This window comes from Macaca nemestrina, chromosome 4 (genome assembly GCF_043159975.1).
Source record: "Macaca nemestrina isolate mMacNem1 chromosome 4, mMacNem.hap1, whole genome shotgun sequence".
Taxonomy (NCBI): Eukaryota; Metazoa; Chordata; class Mammalia; order Primates; family Cercopithecidae; genus Macaca; species Macaca nemestrina.
This window is the reverse complement of record NC_092128.1, coordinates 69891191-69915917: the sequence shown is the minus strand read 5'-3', so window position 1 is coordinate 69915917 and position 24727 is coordinate 69891191. Positions and strand designations below refer to the sequence as shown.

At 35.2% G+C, this 24727-nt stretch overlaps 1 protein-coding gene across 11 annotated transcripts in view; it reads right to left on the bottom strand.

The window, feature by feature from the left end:
* The window catches only part of LOC105475469 (cilia and flagella associated protein 69), a 77413-nt gene that overhangs the window by 30270 nt on the left and 22416 nt on the right, over nucleotides 1-24727 (bottom strand). For all 11 annotated transcript variants that reach the window (XM_071094792.1, XM_071094791.1, XM_071094790.1 and 8 more), the window contains 10 exons: nucleotides 23599-23697; nucleotides 19999-20148; nucleotides 19716-19893; nucleotides 17561-17684; nucleotides 14565-14613; nucleotides 14352-14473; nucleotides 11834-12050; nucleotides 8377-8541; nucleotides 4762-4880; nucleotides 2800-2918 (listed from right to left, as the gene is read on the bottom strand). In XM_071094792.1, the coding sequence (XP_070950893.1) occupies nucleotides 2800-2918; nucleotides 4762-4880; nucleotides 8377-8541; nucleotides 11834-12050; nucleotides 14352-14473; nucleotides 14565-14613; nucleotides 17561-17684; nucleotides 19716-19893; nucleotides 19999-20148; nucleotides 23599-23697 (1342 nt within the window). The remainder of the gene's footprint in view (nucleotides 1-2799; nucleotides 2919-4761; nucleotides 4881-8376; nucleotides 8542-11833; nucleotides 12051-14351; nucleotides 14474-14564; nucleotides 14614-17560; nucleotides 17685-19715; nucleotides 19894-19998; nucleotides 20149-23598; nucleotides 23698-24727) is intronic.

The window sequence follows — 24727 nt, the reverse complement described above, 5'->3', positions numbered from 1 at the left end:
ACTGCTCTGATTATGGAGTAACCATTCTTTTATTGCTTTACTTTCCTAATTAACTTGCTTTCCCTTTATCCTTTGGACTCACCCTGAATTCTTTCCTGTGTGTGATCCAAGAACCCTCTCTTCGGTCTGGATCAGGACCCCTTTCCTGTAACAATTTGCTAAAGTGCCTACTTTGGTTTGTGCAGCTTACATGGAATCAGGGGTTAAAGCTGCTGCTGGGGCTACTTACACTTTTTTTCCTGATAGGGAATGTGGACTGAACAAGCTATCATTGGTGGTAGCAACAGATACTATTCTTAGTTCCTCCCAGAAATTGCAAGCCTGCTGTGGTCACTTTCCTGTGTCCCCTTTCTAAACATAGCTTCCTCTTGGAAAAAAAGAAAAGACATTGTTTCTACTGCCTGTTTCATCATGGTGTGTAGACAGTAGGAGTGGGGTAGAGGCTGGTATATAAAATGCCATCAGCTTTGCTCCTCCCATTCAGGTGGTCCCAGGTTTTATCCCTGGGGTGGCCAGAGATTTGGGCAAACATTATTCTGGATGTGTCTGTGAAACTGTTTCTGTATGTAATTAACATTTTAATCAGTAAACTGAATAAGGTAGCCTGCCCTTACTAATGTGGGTGGGCCTTATGCAAGCAACTGAAGATATAAACAGAATGTAAAGGCTGAGTAAGAAGGAACTCCTCTGCTTGACTGCTGAGCTGGGACTCAGGCTTTCAGACGCATACGGATATATTTGCTCTTCTTGTGCTTCAAGCATCCAGCTTTCAGATTGGCACTTAGACCACCGGGTTTTCTGGTCTTTGGGCCTTCAGTCTCAGACTGGAACTACACCATCGGTACTCCTGGGTATTCCACTTGCCAACGGTAGTTCTTGGGACTTTTCAGTCTTCATAATTGTGTGAGCCAATTCCTTATAATAAATCTCAATCTCTCTCTATGTTTTTTCCTACTGGTTCTGTCTTTCTAGGGAACCTTGACTAATATAATATCCAAATGCAAGGGGTCAGCAAAAGCTAAGACAATTTTAATGGAGAAGGAAAAAGTAGAAAGACTTACTCTACCAGATGTCTAGACTTATTAAAAAGACCTAATTATTAAAATAGCACATTACAAAAGGATAGACAAAAGACAGTAGAACAGTACAGAAAGCCTAGAAATAGATCCAGTTATATATGGACATTTGATTTGTACAAAGAAGGTACTGCAAAGCAGTGGGTAAAGGATGGTTTATCCAAAAACAGCATTGAATTACATCCACACAAAAAAAGGAAAACTTGTACCTCACCTTACATGAGGTATGTACCTCACCATACATACCAATCAATTCCAGGTAGATTGTAGGTCTAAATGTAAAGGGCAAAAACAATAAAGCTTCTAGAAGAAATATAGGCAGTGATCTCCATGACTATGGGGTAAGGAAAGACTGTTTAAACAGGGCACTATAAGTACTGACGATAAAAAAAGACTGGCAAATTAGACCATACTGAAATTAAGACTATTGGTTCAACAAAAAGAGAGTGAAGAGAGTGAAAAATGTAAGCCTCAGAGTGGCAGAATATATTTGACAAACATATAACAGAAAAAGGCTCATGTCCAGGACATATAAAGAACTCTGTAAAGAACAATAGGTAATTCAGTAGAAAAGTGAGCAAGAAACTTGAGTAGGGATTTCACAAAAAAGAGGCTATTCAAATGGCAAATGAACTCACTAGCAATCAGAAATGTGAAAATTAAAACTACAAAGAGACACTGGCACAAGTCCACAAGAATGGCTGCAATGAAAGATATAATGCAATGTGTTGGTAAGGGTGTGGAGCAAGGAGAAACTTCCACGCTACTGGGAAAGGTGTAATTGATGTAAGTACTTTGGAAAATTTTTTGGTATTATCTCCTAAAGTTGAACAGACATAAAAATGCCCAGATCTAGCCATTTTTACATCTAGGTGTATAGTGGACAGAAATATCTATGCATGTTTAATAAAATATATGCACAGAAATAATTTTTTCATAAGCCTAGACTAATTTGTGTTTGAATCTTAGTTTTTAACAAAATATTTAACAAGTAGAAACAATGCAATGTTTTTAAAAACAGAAGAAACTTACAGAATAAAAAATATAAAGAAACAAAATATTTTTGTATGGCTATACAATGTATTTGTATTTTAAGCTAAATGCTATTACAAAAGAGCCAAAAACTTAAAGAAAATTAAAACATCCATAAAGTAAAAAAAATTACAGTAAGCTAAGGTTAATTTATTGAGAAAAGAAAAATATTTTAAAAATAAGTTTAGTGTAATCTAAGTGTAGAGTGTTGATAAAGTCTATAGCAATGTATAATAAGGTCCTAGGCCTTCACATTCATTCACTATTCACTCGCTGACTCACTCATAGCAACTGGTACTGCAAGCTCCATTTATAAGTGCCCTATACAAGTATATGAATTTTAAAAAATCTTTTAGTCTATAGTCTTACTGTACCTTTTTAAATGTTTAGGCATGTTTAGATACACAAATACTTACCATTGTGTTACAGTTGCCTACAATTTTCAGTACAGTAACATGACATACAGTTTGTAGCCTTTAGGTTATACTATCTAGCCTAAGTATGTAGTAGGCTATACCATCTAGCCTAAGTGTGTAGTAGGCTATACCATCTATGTTTGTGTAACTACACCCTATAATGTTTGCATAAGATGAAATTGCCTAAGGAAACATTTCTCGAATTGTATCCTCACTGTTGTAAAGTGATGCATGACTGCTGTGAGTCTACTTAATTTGAGTACAGTAATACTCACCAAATGCTGTCCAATGTACTAAAAAGAAGTAGATTATAGCCTAAGCCACTCTGTAACTTCCTGGGGTCTGTTTTCATCACATGAAGAACTATATCTACTCCTTCAGTTCCGAAAATTTCCTGTTTAAGATAATTTGTTTTAAATTATTTCTTAAATAAATAATTCCTCCCTTTCCTACTTTATCTGTCCCCTAAAATTACTTTTTTACCAGAGAAATACAGCAACATTGTTAGAAAAATACTATTTTTACTACAATTAAAAAAACTGTACTTACTTATTTTCGGGAATTTAAAATAAATTATTATAAAACTAATCATTTTAAGAGGGGGCATCAATCAACATGCCAGCTTAATAATATCCCTTGATACTTTTTGTTTTATTCCCTTTCTCCCAAAAAAAGTCATAAAACTTGCACTTTGATTTTCTTCAACATTATAATGACTGCAGACTAGCATTATGTCAGATTAATTCTTAGATAGTAAGAATTATCATGCAAGATTTTCTAATGACCCCAAGAGAGAAATAGGATATAAATGTAGTTAAAACCTTTAATAATTTATGCGAAGTTTTAACCACCTAATATTTTTCTCTTACTAATTACCTTTCTCATTGCCTTGATGTTCAGTTCTGGTTCCCAGTAAGCAAGATTATGATTATTTTTCCAGAGGATCCCAGGCACAGGGTGGTAGAATACGATGAGAAGTTGCCTCAAAGCTTGGAGCTAAACATTCACTTAAAATCTATCTACTGAAACCATCGTTTTTTTTTTTGTTTGTTTTTATATTTACAATTCCATCCCTTGCTATTTAATATTTAAATTATCAATCTCTGAGCCTCAGAGTTCACTATGGAGCTATAAAAGATAAAAGGGGATTAAGATCTTGTTCTAACTTTTGGCTTTAGGCTTGAACCCAATTCAAACCCCAAACAACATTTAAAATGGTATAGCCCACTTTGGAAAACTCTTTGGCAGCTTCTTATAAAGATACACCTACTTTATGATACATCAGTTCCAATTGTAGATACTTACCCAAGATAAATGAAAGCATTATACCCAGTAGTACAAGACTAGCACAAGAATATTCACTCAGGCTTTATTCATTATAGCGTAAATAAAAACAACCCAAGTGCCTACCTATCAATAGGGGAACAGATAAACAAATTTTGGTATATTCACACAATGGAATACAATTTAGCAATAAAAAGAAATGAATTATTGATACATGCAATGACATGAATTTCTTTTTGTCCCTCTCTTTCTCTCTTTCTTTCTTTTTTTTTGCTTTAGAGTCTCGCTCTGTCACCCAGGCTGGAGTGCAGTGGTGAGAGCTGGGCTCACTGTAACCTCCTAGGTTCAAGCAATTCTCGTGCCTCAGCCTCCTGAGTAACTGGGATTACAGGCACGCACCACAACGCCTGGCTAATTTTTGTATTTTTAGTAGATATGAGGTTTCGCCATGTTGGCTAGGCTGGTCTTGAATTCCTGACCTCAGGCAATCCACCTGCCTCAGCCTCCCAAAGTGCTGAGATTACAGGCCTGAGCCACCATGCCTGGTCAACATGGATATATTTCTAAAATATGATGCTGGATGACAGAATCCAGAATAAAAGAGTAAATATGGTGCGATTCCATTCATATAAACTTAAAGAATAGGCAAAACCAACCTTTAGGAATAGAAAACAGAATAGTAGTTTGTCTGGAAGTGAGCGGGGGCATGGCTTCTAATGGGATGAGGAAATTTTATAGACATAGAAATATTCTCTGTTTTAATTGGGGGTGTTAGTTAAATGGGTGTATACTGTTGTATATTTTTTACCTTTTACTTTATATAATTATGCTCTAATTATTAACACAAATATTAAATTTTCACAAAATTAAATACAATTATAGAAACTTCCAAAAATAGTTTATAGTGTTAGGTGACTGGGAGACCTGAACAAAACTTTCACAGGCATACATACCTTCCTTTGAATGTGATTCTCACAAAGGCCAGATAGGATAAGTAAAATATCAGACTGGATTTCCAAAACAATGGCTTCTTCCTTTTCATTAGGCTTGCTTATTATATTTTTAAAGATTCCTGGTATGAAAATGTTCAAAGTATATATAGTTATTGGATACTACTTTTATTTTGATCAATTACTTTTAGGAAATCTCTTCTAAATCTTAATCTAAGAATTAATCTGACATAATGCTAGACTGCAGTCATTATATTGTTGAAGAAAATCAAAGTGCAAGTTTTATGACTTTTTTTAGGAGAAAGGGAATAAAACAAAAAGTATCAAGGGATATTATTAAGCTGGCATGTTGATTGATGCCCCCTCTTAAAATGATTAGTTTTATAATAATTTATTTTAAATTCCTGAAAATAAGTAAGTACAGTTTTTTAAATTGTAGTAAAAATAGTATTTTTCTAACAATGTTGCTGTATTTCTCTGGTAAAAAAGCAATTTTAGGGGACAGATAAAGTAGGAAAGGGAAGAATTATTTATTTAAGAAATAATTTAAAACAAATTATCTTAAACAGGAAATTTTCGGAACTGAAGGAGTAGATATAGTTCTTCATGTGATGAAAACAGACCCCAGGAAGTTACAGAGTGGCTTAGTGTTGGGATTACGGGTGTGCACCACCATGCCCAGCCTAGAAAAACTATTTTCGAAGAGGATATTTTCATTGCACAGTAACCTAGAGGCTGTGAAAAGATGATAAATGAATTCCTGGAGCTTTCAATGCAATCAGTAGCCCTACCTACATATACAGAATTTCTCAGTATAATCCATAGCCTCACATATATAGAAATTCTAGTACAGAATTAATAGTATGTCATTAAAGGATGCCCCAATAACCGGATACTTTGCTCAGCAAACTGTGTTTAAAAATATGCAGCGTTTCAAGAGGTAGGAAATGAGGGCCTTTGCAAATATATGACCAAATTTCCTGACTGTGGTTTGCCTCATCTCTTCTTCTCCTCATGGTTAACAGGGTCAATTCTAGGCAAAGGCGGCAGATCTCTTTAGGTGCATTTTCTACTCCTGTTATTGCTTTCTGCATCTTTCCTTGATGTCTAACTGAAGGTGTTTTAAACAACTTTAGGTAACAGTATTCCATGTCCTTTAAAATCCCTCTTTTGCTTGTAATTGAAATTGAAAAGGACTGAAGATGGCCACTAACACCGATGAAATGATATTCATGATACACTTTTGCCCCAAAAAGGATTTTTTAAGCTTTAAATAAAGAAAAAAAGTCACTTTTTCTCTGTTAAAGGGGTAACTGGCATTAGCGGGAAAGTATAGAGCTATGTTCCAAAGCAGAAGGGCCACAGAAATCACAGCTATCTCCATAACTGGCCTTAGCGACTATTCTAGGTCCCATTAGATGAATTACAGGTGGGGGATCAGACCCTAAGAGAGGCTAGTTGAGCCTGCTGGATACCCAGTGCTGGGGTATGCCACGGATAGAGGGGCCTATATAGCTTTATCAGGAACATCTTCTGGGAATCCAATTTGACTGGCCATATGTCTGCTTCTTCTTTCTAGATCATCTCATTCTTCTTCTGACCTGAGTGCAGGGAGAAACTTTCCCTGCTGCCTGTAACACATAGTATAATGCTCATATTTATGTACCTTTCAACTCCTTGCCTTTATTCTCTCCTTGTTATAGATCATTCTATTTCTCCCAGATTCTTCTTCCTAAAACACAACATTGTACATATATCCTCACTAATCAAAACCCTTTGAGGCTCTCCATGCCTTAAGAGGATGAAGTTCGAACTACTGTCAATCACTCAAAACTCATTCCGTCTTGGCCTCTGACTATACAGTTAACCTGTCTTGTGTTACCTTCATAACACTTTGGCTCCTCTTAAACTAGCTCTGAACACATCACCATGCATATTTCAGGACCATGTCTCTCTGTTCATGGTATTTCCTTGCTTGAGGGCCATCTCTTCTTTTCCATCTCTAAACTACCCTGATCTCACAGAATCCTAAGACTTCCCAGCCTTGAAAACTACCCAAGACTCTTAGTTTCTGTAACATTTACTCTGTACTACTCATTAAGTGTCTAATTGATGACGTGTAGGACAACACATGCTATCTTTCTATGATATACATAGTTTCTGTTTTCTCATTAAGGAAAAGGTCCTCAGTGTCCTGCTCTATACATGTTTGTAACACCAGTGTCTATACAGGAAATAAAACATTTATATTTTATTTCAATAGTTTTTGGGGGAACAGGTGGTTTGTGGTTACATGGATAAGTTCTTTATTGGTGGTTTCTGAGACATTGGTGCACCCATCACTGCAGTGTACACTGTACCCAGGAAGGATATAAACATTTACATTTAAAATCTAGTTACTACTTATTGAGCACGTTACTACTACAAAGCCACGTTAGACTCAATAAGACAAGGTCTCTGCCTCTAAGAACTTAACATAAAGATCAGCTTCTTTCCAGTTAAAGGGAAAAGATTTTAAGAAGAAAAAAACCATTGCTATTTGTTTTCCCTTTTCCCTACCCTATTCTCTAGTGCAGGTAGGATTAAGAATTCTTCCTAGACATATGAAAGATTACATGTCCTGGATTTCCTCTGGTTAGACTGAGTTTTGTACAACAGAATGTGCACAGGAATGATAAAACGTACTTTCAGGTTTGTTCATCACAAACAAACTGGGCAAAAAGGTAAATGTTTCACCTTTTTAATATACTTCGATTTCCTGTTATTTCCTGTATTATTATTATTGGAGAGCACCACTCCACTAATGATGGAAGAGTAATCATCTGAATTTAACAAGTAGAAGAGTTTTTGAGTAGACATTTATAATTAATGGACATCTAGCAGATTATATAATTGACTAGTGAAGCAAAGCCTGAATATGAATGAAATAGCTCTTTTCAAAGTCAAGGAAAGGTATGATCCAGAGAACTATTTATTTTTTAAACAACAAAAGACAAAGCAGCTTTTGTTTAGGGGTTCTGAATTTTACACTGAGTTTATGTGTACTTATTTTAGGGGAAACTCATTAAGTGTTTAATTGATGACATATAGGGTAACACATGCTATCTTTCTATGATATACATAGTTTCTATTTTCTCATCTAGCATAGCCAAGTGTTAAGTTGAAAGTCAAGGATATTCTGATATTTCATATCAGAAAAGAAACTCCTCTGTACATTTCTGTAAATACCAATGTACCAATGTTCTGTTATGACACATGCATTGGAACATGCCATGTTACCCTGTTTTAAAATAGTTCCAAAAGACTTGGCCAAAAGTGGTGACCTTTATTACAAAAAGAATAAACCATAACAATAGCCCATTTTAAAACAAGTTAAAGATAATCCTAAATGAAATGATATCTAAGTTGAAGAAATAAATGTTTAAAGGGTTAATGAGTATGATATTTCAATAAGAAGACACACTGATTTATAGCAACAATATGAAACAAAAATCAAGAAAATATTCAGGAGTTTCTCAGTCATAAAGACAAAATAAATTTTGGAAAAATATTTCAAACAAAACTACTACTATTAAAAATATTTCTCTTTCATCAGTAAACCATCACATTATATTTTACCTATCATTTGCTGAATTGTTCCCTTTTCACAAAGATCTGTGTTTACAGTCTCATCTTCGAGGTAGACCATAGCTCTCAGGAGTCTTAAACTGTAACGCATCTGGGCAAACTTGTTGCCTCGGCCACCTGTACCATGAAAACTGTTACCATGACTGAAAAACGGATCTGTGGAGAAAAATTGATAATTTAAAACAAAAACATTTCAAATAAAACAAATATATCAGATATCTTATACATCTATCAAAACTTTAAACAAATGTTAAAATTTTGTTATATTTGCTTTAGTTTTTTTAGAGAAATAAAATATTATCCCTTTTCCCTCTTATTCTTAGAAGTAGGTGTTTTAGAATTTTACTCAAATGTATCATATTATATGTATCTTTTGCAATTTGCTTTTGTTACTCAACATGTTTATTTTAAAAATTATTCACATTTTCACAAGTAGATCTAGATTATTCATTTTAATTGGTTTCAGCGTTCATTTTATTTTATTTTATTTTATTTATTTATTTTTTTTTGAGACAGAGTCTTGCTCTGTCGCCCAGGCTGGGGTACAGTGGCCGGATCTCAGCTCACTGCAAGCTCCGCCTCCCGGGTTTAGACCATTCTCCTGCCTCAGCCTCCCGAGTAGCTGGGACTACAGGCGCCCGCCACCTCGCCCGGCTAGTTTTTTGTATTTTTTAGTAGAGACGGGGTTTCACCATGTTAGCCAGGATGGTCTCGATCTCCTGACCTCGTGATCCGCCCGTCTCGGCCTCCCAAAGTGCTGGGATTACAGGCTTGAGCCACCGTGCCCGGCCTCAGCGTTCATTTTAATAAATGAATTATAGTTTATCCATTCACTAGTATAAATTGTTACAATAAACATTCTGGTTCATGTCCTCTTATATTCATTGAGAAGAATTTTTCCATGTGACCAGAATAATATAGGATACATCCACACTGAATTTTACTAAAGATACAATGCATAAGATGAGTTAATTTTTCTTTTTTAAGAGACAGGGTCTTGCTGTGTTGCCCAGGCTAGAGGGCAACAGTATGATAACAGCTCATTGCAGCCTCAATCTCCTGGGTTCAAGTGATACTCCCACCTCAGCCTCCCAAGAAGCTAGGACTACAGATGTGTGCCACTATGACCAGCTGACTTTTGTTTTTTAAGATATAGGGTCTCACCATGTTGCCCAGGCTGGTCTTGAACTTCTGACCTCAAGTGATCCTCCTGCCTTGACCTCTCAAAGTGTCGGGATTATAGGTGTGAGCTACTGCACCTGGCCTTGATTTTCTCCCATGAAATCTGCTAAATGTGAAATGGTAGTTCATTGTTGTTAATTTGCACTTACCTGATTGCCTTGGGATTGAGAGTTTTAAAATGGTTTTTGAAAATGTAGGGTTTTCTCTGTGACATGGCAGTTCTTAGTCTTTGTATACTTCTCTACTGAGTTGTTTTCTTGTTGATATATAGGAGTTATTTATGAACCTGGATTATAATCTACTACCAGTCACAGGGGTAGTAAATGTCATCTCTCAATTTGTAAATTAGTATTTCACTTAGATTTTGTCAAACAGACATTTGTACATTTTACAGTCGTTAAATGCATCGATCTTTTCTTATACCTTAAACTCATGAGTATTTTTAAAGAAACCTTTCCTATGCTGATATCTAGCAAAAAGATATTTTCCCATGTTTTCTTCTAAGAGTTTCACTGTATGACTTTTCATATTTACGTCTTTATTACTTTTGCAATTGATTTTTAGAAAAAACAAAGTGAAGAGGTCTAATTTTTATTTTTTCACATGGAGGACCAACTGCCCCAACACCACCCTTCCCTCACTGATTGGCAGTATCATCTCTCATAATGCCAACCTTCCATATATTCCATGCCATTGGTCTATCCATGACCCAGTACCATATAATTTTAATTACTATAGCTTTATGGTAGGTCTTGATAAGTAGCAAGGCAAATCCTCCCTTCTTCATGCTATGCTTTCTTTAAAAGCTTCTTTTAGAAGTAGCTTTATATTTCCAGCTAAAAAAAAAAGTTGAAAATACTGTTCTAAGTATTGAATGTTGGTTACAATTGTGGGTTCTATTATAGAACCTCGGTTAAATTTTTGCTCTGCCACTTGTGGCCAGGAATAATTATTTAGCTTCTTAGACTGAGTTCTACCCATCTGATACACAGGGATAATAATAGTACCTATATCTCCTAGGTTTGTTGAGAGGATTAAAATGACTTAATACTTGGAAGGTGTTTAAGGCTCACCAGATAGTAGGTTCTGAAAAACTATTAGCTATCAGTCTTTCTCTTATTAGCCAGCATTTCCCCTTTTGCCTTAAAGTTTTCTATGAACATAAATGATATAAAGGATAGACTGACGACTTGCTTCATTTAGTGGTAAATAATTTTACAAGACTAAATTTAGTAGCTCAGTATATTAGAAACGAGAATAAAAAGGCTATCTTTTTTTTCCTCCTTCATGCATAAATGGGCGATACTCTTGATCTAATGAAAATGCATCATACAAAATTATTTCCAGAGCAAATTTACTACCAGAAAAGAAGCAATATCCTCCTTATAAAACTTTATTAAAAATGAATGTATTTCTTATTTCCTTTCTAAGAACTGAAACAAAATACAAACAAATTGGGGCTCTACTAATTTGGTAGACCACATTGGAGTCATTACTTCTGGCTAGAGGTCTAGATTTTAAGCTCCATAGAGAAAATGATGTTTATTTATTTAAAGCCTAACTGTATTTTCAGTAATTAAGACAGTATCTAGTATCCAGTAGGCAGTCATAAATATTTGTTGAATGAATGTATTATAATACTGACAGACTGGGCAATATTGTAATTGATTTCAGGATCACGCCTATAATCGCAACACTGTGAGAGGCCGAAGTAGGCAGATGGCTTGAACCCAGGAGTTTGAGACCAGCCTGGGCAACATGGCAAAATCCTGTCTACAGAAAATACAAAAATTAGCTTCGCGTGGTGGCATGCACTTGTAGTCCCAGCTACTGGGAAGGCTGGGGTGGGAGGATCGCTAGAGCCTAGGAGGTTGAGGCTGCAGTGAGCCATCAGCATGCCATTGCACTGTAGCCTGGGTGACAGGGTGAGACCCTGTCTCAACAAACAAACAAAGCAAATAAAACATTCCCAGGATTTATTTTCTTCCAAAATATAATTTTTAGATAGGTCTAATAATACAAAAATTTAAATTATATGTATGATTTCTTTCAGGTGTGCATCAACTATGAGGTTTACTAATGTCTGACTTTAAATCAAATCTGTGTTTTTCTTAAAACAACATATAAATACATTAAGAAGACAGGTCTATATGTTTTTACTTCTCATAGCTTTAATTGATTTCATTGTTATTTCTATGCATATATTGAGCATTCAGTTGAAATATGAAGATTAAAATTTTGACAAGAATCTTGAAGGGCCACTCACCTTCACTCTCACACCATTCTAGAAATGCAAGGACTCGAGCATTTCCCTGGCATGACATGTATTCTTCTATTAATAAAGGAGCCACTGATGACAAAGTGGCAATTGCATGCAGTTGTAATTCTTCATGCTGTGCTGCAGACCAGTCCATTATCTTTTGTTTCTCAGGCTTCTTAACATAGGTAAACAAAGCCAAAATAACTTTGCCATCAATTAATAGCTGTGAGAAAGAACAAAGGATACTTTGTTAGAAACATAGCTAAAAATACTTTAAGGCAATTAAATTAAAAATTTACATTTTGATGTTTTATTGAGGATTATTTCAAAATAATTCCTTTATAAAATAATCCCAATCTATGATAGGCAGCAAAAAAATGATAATAAAAAAACAAAAATTTAATAACGGTTATAATCCTCTTTTCTGAGGTATGTACTCTCTGACAATAACATAAAATATGTGTTAATTTTTTGTTTTTGCTGCTCATATATGTAATTTAGTTCCTGCTTATAATAAAACCACAGGAGTAGAATATTTTGGGGCAAGTGCTGACATTTCTTTCCTCACTCTCTTTTTAAAAAGGAAATATCTCACAGACTCAGTTGTGTACCATAAAAAACAACTTTGTCTGAGGTAATGACTAAGTGAATATTTAACCACATGCAACAGAACTTACATAAACATTCTGCCAAATAAATGTCAGTTAGGTCACAAGCCATGCTTCATTACATGCCTAGTATTTTAAAATTTTATTGAACCTATCATTTTAATAAAAATGAGATTAAAATGCATAGCTATTATGACAACAGAATTAATACAGCTAATTCTGATGGATGCATATTTATGATTCACAAGAGAATAAAACCCCATATGCTATATTATATTTAATTTTCTTTTAATTTAGCATTGTTCTAGAGATTTTCACAAAAATAGTTAATTTTTCTAATTCCCTACTACTCCATGTGAAAAGAATGCAAGATTTAGGGGTTGAGAAAACAGGAATAACTACTAGTTCTAACATTATTGTTAGAATTAAGTATATGATGTTTCAAAAAAAAAATCCTGTGTATTGCAAATGATAGTGTACATATTCATTATCATTACTAGCAATATTACTGGACCACAAATTATGTGACACATAAAAATTGTTGATTTCACTGCTCACAAAGTGTTTTAAGAAGTTCGTCACCATAATCTGTGCTACTTGGCTGTGTTGTCTATAAAATGTTGTTCAATCAATTAGAATTGATTTATAAACTGTAGTGTAAATTTTATTATCTTTATAGGTCTAATTTTTAAAATTTATATAATACTCTATTGGAATAATAAACCATACTTTATGGAATAATTTTCCAAATGATTTTCCATTTGCATTTTGGAAAATGCATTTAGGTTCTACACAGTATGTATTTTTTTGGTCACAAATAACAAAGTTATAATTGTAAAGACAATTTTTCTTTTCCTGAGCATTTGAAAATATATATATTCCTTAAAGTTGCATTACTAAGAAAATGCTCAGCTCAGTTAAATCCTAATAATAATCTCGAGGTAGGTGTTATCCCCATGTTGAAGTTGAGCTACCTGGGATTTAGAGAAATCAAACAACCCATTCAATGCCACATAGCTAGAAAGTGGTAGCACTGAGATTCTGTCTGACTATAAAGCCTTTACTGCTAGACTATCCCATCTTTATATTATTGGTGGTGAAGTTGACAGACTGAATTCCTACTTCTTTTTTATGGTAATCCTTGGAGTTTGGTAGAGTTTTAGACTAGAAGGAAATTTCACTTAATGCAGCAACTAACTAAACTAACAGAATTGTTAATAATACATTTACTATCACTTTATAGTTCAAAAAACCTTCATCCAAACTTCACAATAGACCTGTGAGCAGGGCCGAAGCATTATAATCTTTCCTTTACAGAAGGAGGAAATGAACCACAGATAGATGAGGTAATTTTGCTAAGGCCACGTAGCTAGTAGGTGATAAGCCAGAAGTGAAATTCAGTTCCAATGTTCTTCAAATTACATCACGCTGTTATGCAGGAAACAAAGTATTAAGATGAATTCATAGAGAGTAAAAGTAATTAAAGACACTAAACTTGTGTGTTGAAAAAACAGGTTCATAAGAGTTTGAGATTGGCATCACAGAGGTTAATAATTTTCTCCAGCATTAAATCAGTCCTTGTTACTATGGTCAGAGACAGATTATTAGGCTGGACAGGCCTATGTGAAGCTTCTTTCATTTTATGCTGTCTAATTCAAGAGATCTAACTGTATCATTAAATCTCTTAGGTTCTACTATTTTTCTTTGGTTTATGTAGTTTAAATTTAAGTACTTCACTGTTTACTAACAGATAAGCAAAGAAAAAATTTTAAAGCTAAAATTCAGGTTAGTAAAATTTTACTACTTTCTATGGTAAATATATGAATTGATAAAAGATTTACAGTCAGGACTTTAAAATAGTTATACTATAAAGTAAGACAATTTTTATTGATTTTCCTGCCTTGATTACTCTTTACCTGTACAGTAGGTAAATCTTTACATAAGATCACAATTACATTGAATAGTAATTTCTTCAACTCAAAATCTTCATAGGAATTAGAAAGCTTAAGTCCTTTTACCAAAAGATTTTGACTTTTAACTGTGAGGGAAAAAAAGTAAAATGAAAGCTTAAATGTTGTACAAGACTCATCAAGATAATTATAAGAAGTTGAAAGTTTTATGTTTTTTACCTTCATTAAAGGTGGCAAACAGTATCAAATCCTTGGTAAAGCCACATTCCTAATATAAATACATAAAATAAGCAGAAAGATGAATGAATAAGATGCAAGTTATGATGCACACACTCACATTTACTACTTATGTACATTTATCAAATTATCCTACTGTCATTCATTTGAATTCATAAAGCATGAACAGTAATAAAGGGTGAAGCAAAAAATAAAAACATATAGCCAGATAAGCTTATTTAAAATTAAATAAGCCAGATTTATTTAATTTTAAACTTACTTCTGTAGGTTCTAAGAAATATTTTATATTATTCTATGAATAGTCTGTTTAAAATTGTTAAGGATCCAAAGTATATTAGGTCTTCATAGTTACTTCTATAATTCATTATCTATACTTCAAATGACAGAGTAAGGGAGGAAAATCCAGTTATTCTCAACAGTCTTTCCTCTTAAACACCTCCACTTCTACCCCAGTCATTCTTGCTATGTCAAACGTTTGGTCAAGAGATAATAAAGTAGTTCCTACTGAGCATGAAAAGCCCCGAAGAATCACCAGAGTTGCAAACATTTTAGCATGTCAGCATTCCTGACAGAGATATCCTAGTTGGACTTTGCACATTAGGGAGAGTTTACAGGGGCAAACCCTGGGCTTATGAGCTTGTAGTTTTATAGCCCCATTACTTTAGGATCTATATGGTTTCTTTAGATGCTGATAATATTATTTCCTTTGACTCGCATTCGTGAAATTCATCTGAATGTTTGCAAGGACACTAATGAGAAATTACTAACTGAACAGGGGCTTCTAGAGAAACAAAGTTTCACCTATAAGTCGCAGCTTTCACTAGGATACTATGTAGGACTGTTTCCCTATTTGCACAGTATGAATTCCATGACTCTTATATGGGGACTACTTGATGTCCACTGTTAGTGGGCTGAGGTCTTCATAGCCAGTTCTTTGTAGCACAACTAGAACTTACGTGCCTGACTTGTGAATCTTGTTGCCAAGGATCTCTATTAAATAATTTCAATCATTCAATGATTTTTAATTAAAAAATATGTGAAGGCTCAGCTTCTGGTACAGATGAGTAGTAGCTCCGAGAGAAATTCTCCTGCTGGTGACAAATAAAACTATCGTGTGACCAAGAGTAAGCGGACACTGGAGGGATGTCAGAATTTTGTAGAAGGGAATGGTACTAAATGAGTTTCCCATTTAAAAAAAGGCTTTTGGGGCTGGGCGGTGGCTCACGCCTGTAATCCCAGCACTTTGGGTGGCCAAGGTGGGCAGATCATGAGGTCAGGAGATCGAGACCATCTGGCTAACACAGTGAAACCCTGTCTCTACTAAAAATACAAAAAAAATAGCCCGATGTGGTGGAGGGCGCCTGTAGTCCCAGCTACTCAGGAGGCTGAGGCAGAAGAATGGTGTGAACCCAGGAGGCGGAGCTTGCAGTGAGCTGAGATCGCACCACTGCACTCCAGCCTGGGTGACAGAGCAAGACTCCATCTCAGGAAAAAAAAAAAAGGCTTTTGACCTGAGAGCAGGCCATATTCTATACCTCGTGGGAATGCTAAAACTCAGAGTAACCCTGTGGTCTTAGTGGCCTGAAGAACCAGAAGACAGAGGCAACCACCAACACTAGAAAGTGAAGGGAGAAATCCCATAAAGGAGAGAGCCAGAGAGAGAGAATGCTAAATTCTGTGTACAAACTCTTCCCAAATATCTGGCTGATGTCTGAACCATACAAGTGCAGAGAATACTCAAGCATCCCAGGCAAGAACTGAATTGAGATTTGGAATGTCATACCTCAAAGGGATAAGTACAGCCAAGTTAAATGTATAGTTATTAGTTATTAAAAACTCATCAGAGGAGTATACCAGAATCTACAGTAAAGATGCTCATAATGAATAGAAAGACAAGAACTCTTAGGAGAGACACTGTAAAAAGGAATCAAAATAAATTCCAAAACTGAAAAATATATCTGAAGTAAAAAGGCGATGGATGAGATTAACAGCAGAATGGAGATGACAGAAATAAAAAAGTCGATGAATTTAAATATATAGACTAATACAAATTATCCAACCTGAAGAATAGAGAGAGAAATGATTGAAAAAAGTGAGCAGTGCCTCACAAACCTGTGGGACAATATCAAAAAGTCAAACATAAAAGTAATCAGAGTCCCTGAAGAAGTAGGGAGAATGGGACTGAAAAAATATTTGAAGAAATAATGGCCAAGAGTTCTCCAAATCTTATTAAAGACTTAAATTTATATCTCCAAGAAGCTCTATGAAACCTAAGCAGAACAAATACAAAGGAGATCTCACCTTAGCACATCATTTCGAAACTGCTAAAAACCAAAGATAGAGTGAAAATCTTGAAAACAGTGAGAGAAAAAGATGATACATTATACATAGGGGAATAATGGTTTGAAATTATGAATACTTCTCATCAGAGTCCAGGGTACTCACCATTACACCATAGAACCTCACACTGAATATTTCTCATCAGAAACAACAGACTCCAGAAGACAGTAGAACTTTATCTTTGAAATGCTAAACAAAAACTTTTCAGCCTAGAGTTCTATATTCAATGAGCACAGACTTTAAGAATTAAGATGAATTAAATATATTTTCAGATAAAAAGAAAACTAAGATAATTTGTTGCCAGCAGCCAGCAGGTTTGCACCACAAGGAATTGTAAACAAAGTTCTTCCAGTGAAAGAGAAATGATGCCAGATGGAAACTCAAATCATCAAGAAGGAAAGAAAAGCATAAGTGGTAAATACGTGTATAAATCACACAATATGAAGAAGATTCCAAATTTCCAAAGGATTGCAAAGAAGAATTGGCAGAGTGATAAGCATACTGGTGACCATCATGATATTACAGCATAACTTAGCATTACAACAAAATACACAAATATTACAACATAATATAGGACTTCTTTCACCCATGCCCACCACTTCCACAATTAAAATTAATGCAATTTGATTCATACTTACAATCATTGGTGCTTCAGGATTTTGAGCTATAATTGTAGTGATCACTAATATGTCATTTCTAAGCTGACGGTCATAATGACTGAAACCTCTCATAAACAGATTTGTAAATACTTCCTTCAAAGCCCTAGAAAGTAAAATCATATTTTAAAAACTATATTGTTATATACTAAATGTTTGCGTCCTTCCAAAATTCATATTTTGAAATCCTAACCCTCAATGTGACGGTCTTAGGAGTGAGGTCTTAGGGAGGTAATGAGCCCTCGTGAATGGAATTAGTGCCCTTATAAAAGGGACTCCAGAGAGCTGTCTCGCTCTCTTGCCTCCATGAAAGGATACAAGATATCAGCAGTATGCAACCCAGACAAGGACCCTCATCAGAACCCAACCACACTGGCACCCTGATCTCAGAATTCTAGCCTCCAAAACTATGAAAAATAACTTTCTGTTGTTTACAAACCACCCAGTTTATGGTACTTTGTTATAGCAGCTCAAACTAAGACACATACTTTTATGGAAATACTACCTGAATGTCTATCAACAAAATCTCCCTTTTTATATTATACTATTGATTTGAACGTATCTTTAACATTTTTTACACTTCGAAATCTGCCTCTAATTCTCTATGTACCAGATAAGAATCCACTAAACCAGTCTATTACACATGGTGGTCAAAGTGACAGCTCTATAATACATTCAATCATGTCATTTTCCTTTGTAAAACCATTTAAAGACTATTCTTTGTTCTTCGGATTAAGTCCTACCTCCTTAACAAGCAAGGCTTATTAGGCCTTTCATGTTATGGGCCCTGATAACATTGTTAGCCTCATCTCTCACCATTGTAGCCTGTTCCTTCTGCTCTCACCGTACTGAATTTTAGTTTTCCGATTTTGCTAATTATATTTTCACTTTTTTTCCCTGTCTAGGACGCTCTCTGCATGCAAAACTTCTCTGTGTTACCAAGTCCTGTTTGTCATTCAGTTACTAGACTTGAGTTCATTAGGAAGCAGTTATGAATTCTCCAACTCTGAGTTAGGTTCCCTTGTATTAATAGTAAACGTTTGTTGCTTTGCCTCCTGGGACCTACTTGCCCTTTTTATAAGAACAGCATTCTTATTTTTATTTAGGCATTTAGTCCTTCCTGACTTTTGCTCCTGTGAGGCTGCCTTCAGCTGCCTTTTCACCAGTCAGAGCATTTTTTCTTTTGGCATTAATAAATCACTGTGGAATGGGCATTTGACCAATATTAGACCATTCAGGGCCAAACTGGACTCAATTCAAAGACTTTTCTCTGAGCCTTCAGGATAGCAAGGTTTCTCTTCTGCTTGATTTGAGGTTGAGATGATGTGATCCTAGACTTCTTAGGTCTTACCACATAGGCTTGGGTATGAAGCCAACACCATGGAAGACAATGTAGAGAGAGGGGGGACCAAGTCCTAATATCTGCTGATCCCTGAATAAAGCTGTACATCAAACCAGTTTTATCCTTGACTTTGTAGTTAAATAAGCCATAAATTTTCTATATTGCTTTGATCAGTTGGGTTTTTAGTCACTTGCAAACAAAAATGTGCTGATTGACCTTCTTCTGAAGAACATGTACATCTTACAATAATCTGTTTCATAACATTTAGTATGTTCTCTTTTAGTTGTCTATTTACTTGTCCATCCCTCCTAGCACAATGTAAATTCCATGAATGCAAAGACAATATCTGTATTGTTTTCAGTGGTATTTCTATGGCTTAATACTGAAGCTGGCATAGAGCAGACAATTATTTGTTGAATAAGTGAAGAAGCAACTTGAAGGCTTACATTTTGTTGCTAATGCTTACTGCAATATCTGGAAGATAGTAAGCACTCAATAATAGATTCACTGGATAAATAAATGAAATTGTTCTTCTAAAGTCTAATTTTACTTTATGTATATTCTAAGGTATAATTTAGTGTTAAGAAGCTACTTCAAGAGCCTTCCACATAGGAAAGTGTGGCTTGTTATTGTGCAGATTCATTTATACCATGGCACAAAGAAGATGTCCTGAAACATAGCCATTACATGAATCTAAAACATAATTGAACACAGATTCAAACAAATATGTTAGTTATGTCACTGGCTATCATTTTAAGATTAAAAGAACATTCCTATCTAACCACATACACTTACAGCAAACATTCCAAGTTACTAAGCTGTTGTATGACTTCTTCTTTTGAAGACTTTTCCAACAAGTTCCAAAGTATTTCTGATGAACGAAATAAAAGCTGTCCAGAGGGATCTGGGTCATTGAGGTGAGTACAGATTCCACTGGCTGCTTGTGCTTTCATCATTATAGTACAATTAACTTCTGAAAATAAATTTTAAACATTATTTTTGCTTTACAATATTGACATTTTTAGACAGAAACAAAAGTAGTTGACAATGAAGTGTTTAAACTTAATAATATACAAACCAGAAGTCGAGAGATGCTGCAGAACTTTAAGTACCCAAAGTTTCTCAACAAGTTGATGTTCAAGCAAGGTGATTGACTGGACCATTGTTTTTGCTAATCCTCCAACTTCAGCCATTTGAATCTTGTATGATGAACTTGCTTGCTGGTAACCTAACAACAATTAGTTAATAAATACAAACAGTTATCTCATAGAATGATCATTAAGACAAAAGAATGAGTAATTTATTATTAAGCAACAGCAAGAACAACTTTTCAAAAGTGTATGGAATTTATGAATTGTGCAGCATAGGGATGAGCCATACCTTTTTCTGTAAAGGGGCATATAGTATTTTAAGCTTTGCAGGTTATAAGGTTTCTTGTCAACTACTCAGCTCTATAGCACATTGTGGCAAGAAAGCAGTAATAAACAGTACAAATATAAATGGGCATGGCTGTGTTCTAACACAATTTTGTTTTCAGTGGGCCTAGTTTGACCTGGGACCCAGGGTTTGCTGATCCCTGGTGTAGTATTTAAAATAGGACCATGAATTTTGGAAACACCCTAAATTCTAAAAAAGAACAATATTTCTTGTCAGTAGATATGACTTTCTATAATGGAAAATGATTTGATTACAAATACTGAATGTTTTCACTAGTCAGTTTCACTGTTCGGGTCCAATGCATTACTTCAGTACTTTCAAGGGACAACAATTATGTAGTGTCCGCAATAAAATAAGAGGTGAAAAATGTAATGCTACTCTGATAATTGTGAATGAATTTAATGGTATTTTAGGGAAATTTGATTCTTGGTGACACATTTTATAAAAATTCCTTCTGTCTTAGCACCTGTGAGAAATACTAACTCTCCTTTTGATGCAGGTATACAGGTGCTTACCTAACTACATTCAACTAGAGGGATTAAATAAACACCAAAGGGTCCTCATTTACTGAGATGATGCTTTATTTTTTCTTAGTGATCTCACTTATCTAATTCCTTGACTTTTGATTTTTGAGTCCAACTAGATTCCTTAACTTTGCCCTAGTTCTGAGGTATCTGTCAGTTTGTCTTATCTTTCTAAATATGATCTCTGGCTGTGGACAAGACCCTGTCCAATGCAGTGATGAGTTTTCTATGATATGCTCTAGCTACTCACCACATGAATTTTAAAAAGCATTTAAAAAGTAAGAAGAGGAAGATAAAAATTGCCTATATTTTCATCATCTAGAGATAACATTAACATTTTCATATATTTGTGATATTTTTAATGTATGCACACAATTTTAACAACATACTAGTATACAGAATTTTATATTCTACTGTACTCATTAAACTTTTATTGTAAGCTTTTCCCCATCCTATAAAATATTTTCTAAAATCATGATTTTTAAGTGCATAATAGTCTATCATATGGATGGACCAAAATGTACTTTATATTTACTGTATGTTTTTCTATTGCTGGTACATTTTAATAGAGGGATATAACACTACTAAAGCTCATGGACTTAATTCCTGTCTCCAGGGCTGTGTCTCTTTCAACTACTGTACTGAGGACTTTTCAGCTGTAGTGCCAGATGTCTGGCCATACCCATTACTTGAAACCAACTGTGTGATAGTGAGAGCACTGACTCCTAATTTTCAGAGCCTGACCAAATCAACCTCATGTCTTTGCCCCATAATACTCCTCTGTCTTAAGTCCTACACCACTTGTCTCCCTTTCTTTTAAGGGCGTCTGTATTTTGCCAAGGTTAACTCTAAGTTTGTGCTCTTAATTCCATCCTCTTGTGCTATTTCGCCTTCCCATTTCTTTCTTACCAGCTTCTAGCTCTTCTGCCTACAAATGTGATTTCTCCCTATCCTAAAAACCCAAATAACCTTTCTCTGACTGCACTAGTTGAGCTGTTCTCCATCTTTTCTTTTTCTTCACCATCTCATCTTAAGATATATCTGCATTCATGAACTACCACTACTCTCTCAGTCTCAAATCCAGTGCCTCTACTCTCACAATTCTCTGATTCTTTTACGTTGTTGTTGTTTTTGTTTGTTTGTTTTTTGAGACGGAGTCTGGCTCGAGGCTGGAGTGTAGTGGTGCAATCTCGGCTCTCTGCAAGCTCCGCCTCCCGGGTTCATGCCATTCTCCTGCCTCAGCCTCCCGAGCAGCTGGGACTACAGGCACCCGCCACCACGCCCGGCTAATTTTTTGTATTCTTTTTAGTACAGACGGGCTTTCACCTTGTTAGCCAGGATGGTGTCGATTTCCTGACCTCGGGATCCGCCCGCCTTGGCCTCCCAAAGTGCTGGGATTACAGGCTGAGCCACCGCGCCCGGCCAATCCTCTTGATTCTTTAATCCTGCCTCTGCCCCGACCACTGTGTATCAATAGATCTGTCAAAGATTAACTACAACTTTTCAGGTGTCACATTGACTTGGCCTTTTAACTCTTCGATTACAGAAAACTCTGCAGCATTTGACACTGAGACAACTTCCTCCTCCTTTGTCAAATATTTCATTCATTGGCACACAAGACATGGCAGTCTTTAGGTTTTCTTCCTCCTCTTTGAACCTCCCTTCACTGCCAATTTCTTTTAATCATTTTTTCCAAACCTCAGTATGGACACTCTCCATGTCATTTTTCATGCCTTGCTGCTTATCTGTTTTATCTCTTGGCAAACTCAACCATTCTGGTGGCTTTTCAACTCTATTTGGGTGGATTCCAAACCTGTATTTCTGGTCCCTGTTGCTTTTAGTATCCAATATCCTTTATCTACCAAGACACTACTACCCATCTATCTCATCAGTAGTTCAAATTGGACATTTAAGAATCTCCTTATTCATTTCTCTAGTTTAGCTGTTGTTCCATTTTTGTGTTTTACTTTTTGACTTACTTCTGTTTTCCCTGAATTTCTTTTTTCTTTTTTTAAATTGTCCTTTTTAAATTGACTTCTGGTTCCCATTTTTCCTTAGTCTTAAATAATCTTTCTTTTGAACTACCATAGACTCTTATTTCCACCTATATTAAGAATCATATAACTTAAGAAGTTATTGTTTATATCTTCTCTCCCTTCCTGGATCGATTAGAAATTATGGAAACTATGAAGGTAAGAAGTACATCTTAACATTATATCCTCACAGTGCACGTGCCACTGTCTTGTTCCTGCCCAATTCAGTGTGGTTCACTTATCACTATATATTAAGGTCCCTTAGCTATAACACACAGAACTATTTTCCCAAACATGATGGAGAATGGCCCTGGTATTGGTAGTTTAACATTTAACTGAGTGGGGGCAGATATTATAAATAATTATAAAGTGTTTAAAAAATAACTTTATCAATAGTATTACATAATATTATAGTAACATTTATGATTATTAATAAACTAAATTGGGCATCACTTTACAAATTTGTTCATATTTAGCATCAGAATAAAAATATGCAAATCAAAAACTGAAAAATACATATATAACTTTTAAAAGATGACCGAAGAGATCAAGACTACAAAAAAAGTTTTCTTTTTAATGTGTTACATTTATGAGCCCACTGTGTCTGTCAAATTCAAAGAGAAATGAGAATGTTCTGTTTTCTAAATACACAAGTTATCACTGAAAGACCATTGTAAACTTCACCTGGAATATGCTTCTTTGGTGGTTCTGCATGATAAAAATCAACAATACACTTACAAATTTGTATCCTCAATTCAGAACTTGGTATTTTCATTAAGTCACCTGCCAGAAAGATAAACAGGTGCTACTTAACAACACTGTCATAAGCTTATTTGTAGAATTTAGGCATAAAATGTTAATAATATGATGATTATTAACAATATTCTCAGATATTCAAACTGGATCATGTTCAATTTATATACATATTTTTATACATATGCTCACACATATACATACATATACATATAAACAGTACCCTGAATCCATCCTTATACATTTGGCCCCTCAATCAATTCAACCTCTCCTTTCTAGGGAGAAAAGAATGATGATTATTAACACAAATGCTAGAACCAGACTGTCTAAGATTAAATCCTGGCTCTGCCATTTACTACCCATGTAAACTTGTGTCTTACTTTTCTCATCTATTAAACAGGTATAACAATAGTTACCACATTTAAGATTGTTGTGAGGATTAAATTAGCTAATATGAGAAAAGAGCTGAGAAAAGCATCTAGCATATTGTAAGTTCTACATGTGTTAGATACTATTATTACTTTGACAAGATATGGGTTAGCATTTTTCTCCCTAACTAGAGGGTCAGTAATTTTTTGCCTTTACTAATGCGTTCTTTGCTTAGAGAAGTTTCAGGTGAACTTTGCTCTTCAATTTGTTGGCAGACTGGAAGAGAGTGAGTTTTTAGGCAGCTGCCCCACAGGCAAGGATAATAGTTTTATGTTCAAGCTGTCTGCGTGGGGTTGGCGAATAGGAAGTTTCCTTTTCAGTCATATCTAAACTACAATTAAATTGGCTTCAGCCTGTATTTCAAACTGGATTTGCATCTACTCTGTTGAAGTCCTATAAACATGATCCTCAAGGGTATCTGAAAATGATCTGTGGGACTATGGAAATGATCCAGGTTCTCTGAATGCCCGAGGACAGCTGTAGTCAGTGATATCGACCTTAGAACTAAACTAGAACTGGTTGGACTCTCTGAGGATAAAAGAATAATTAGCAATTCCTCTTTTGCATTAGCCCTTGCAAGATGCTCATCTCTGGAGGTGGTTAGCAAGTGGGGTGGCAAGTGGACAGAATG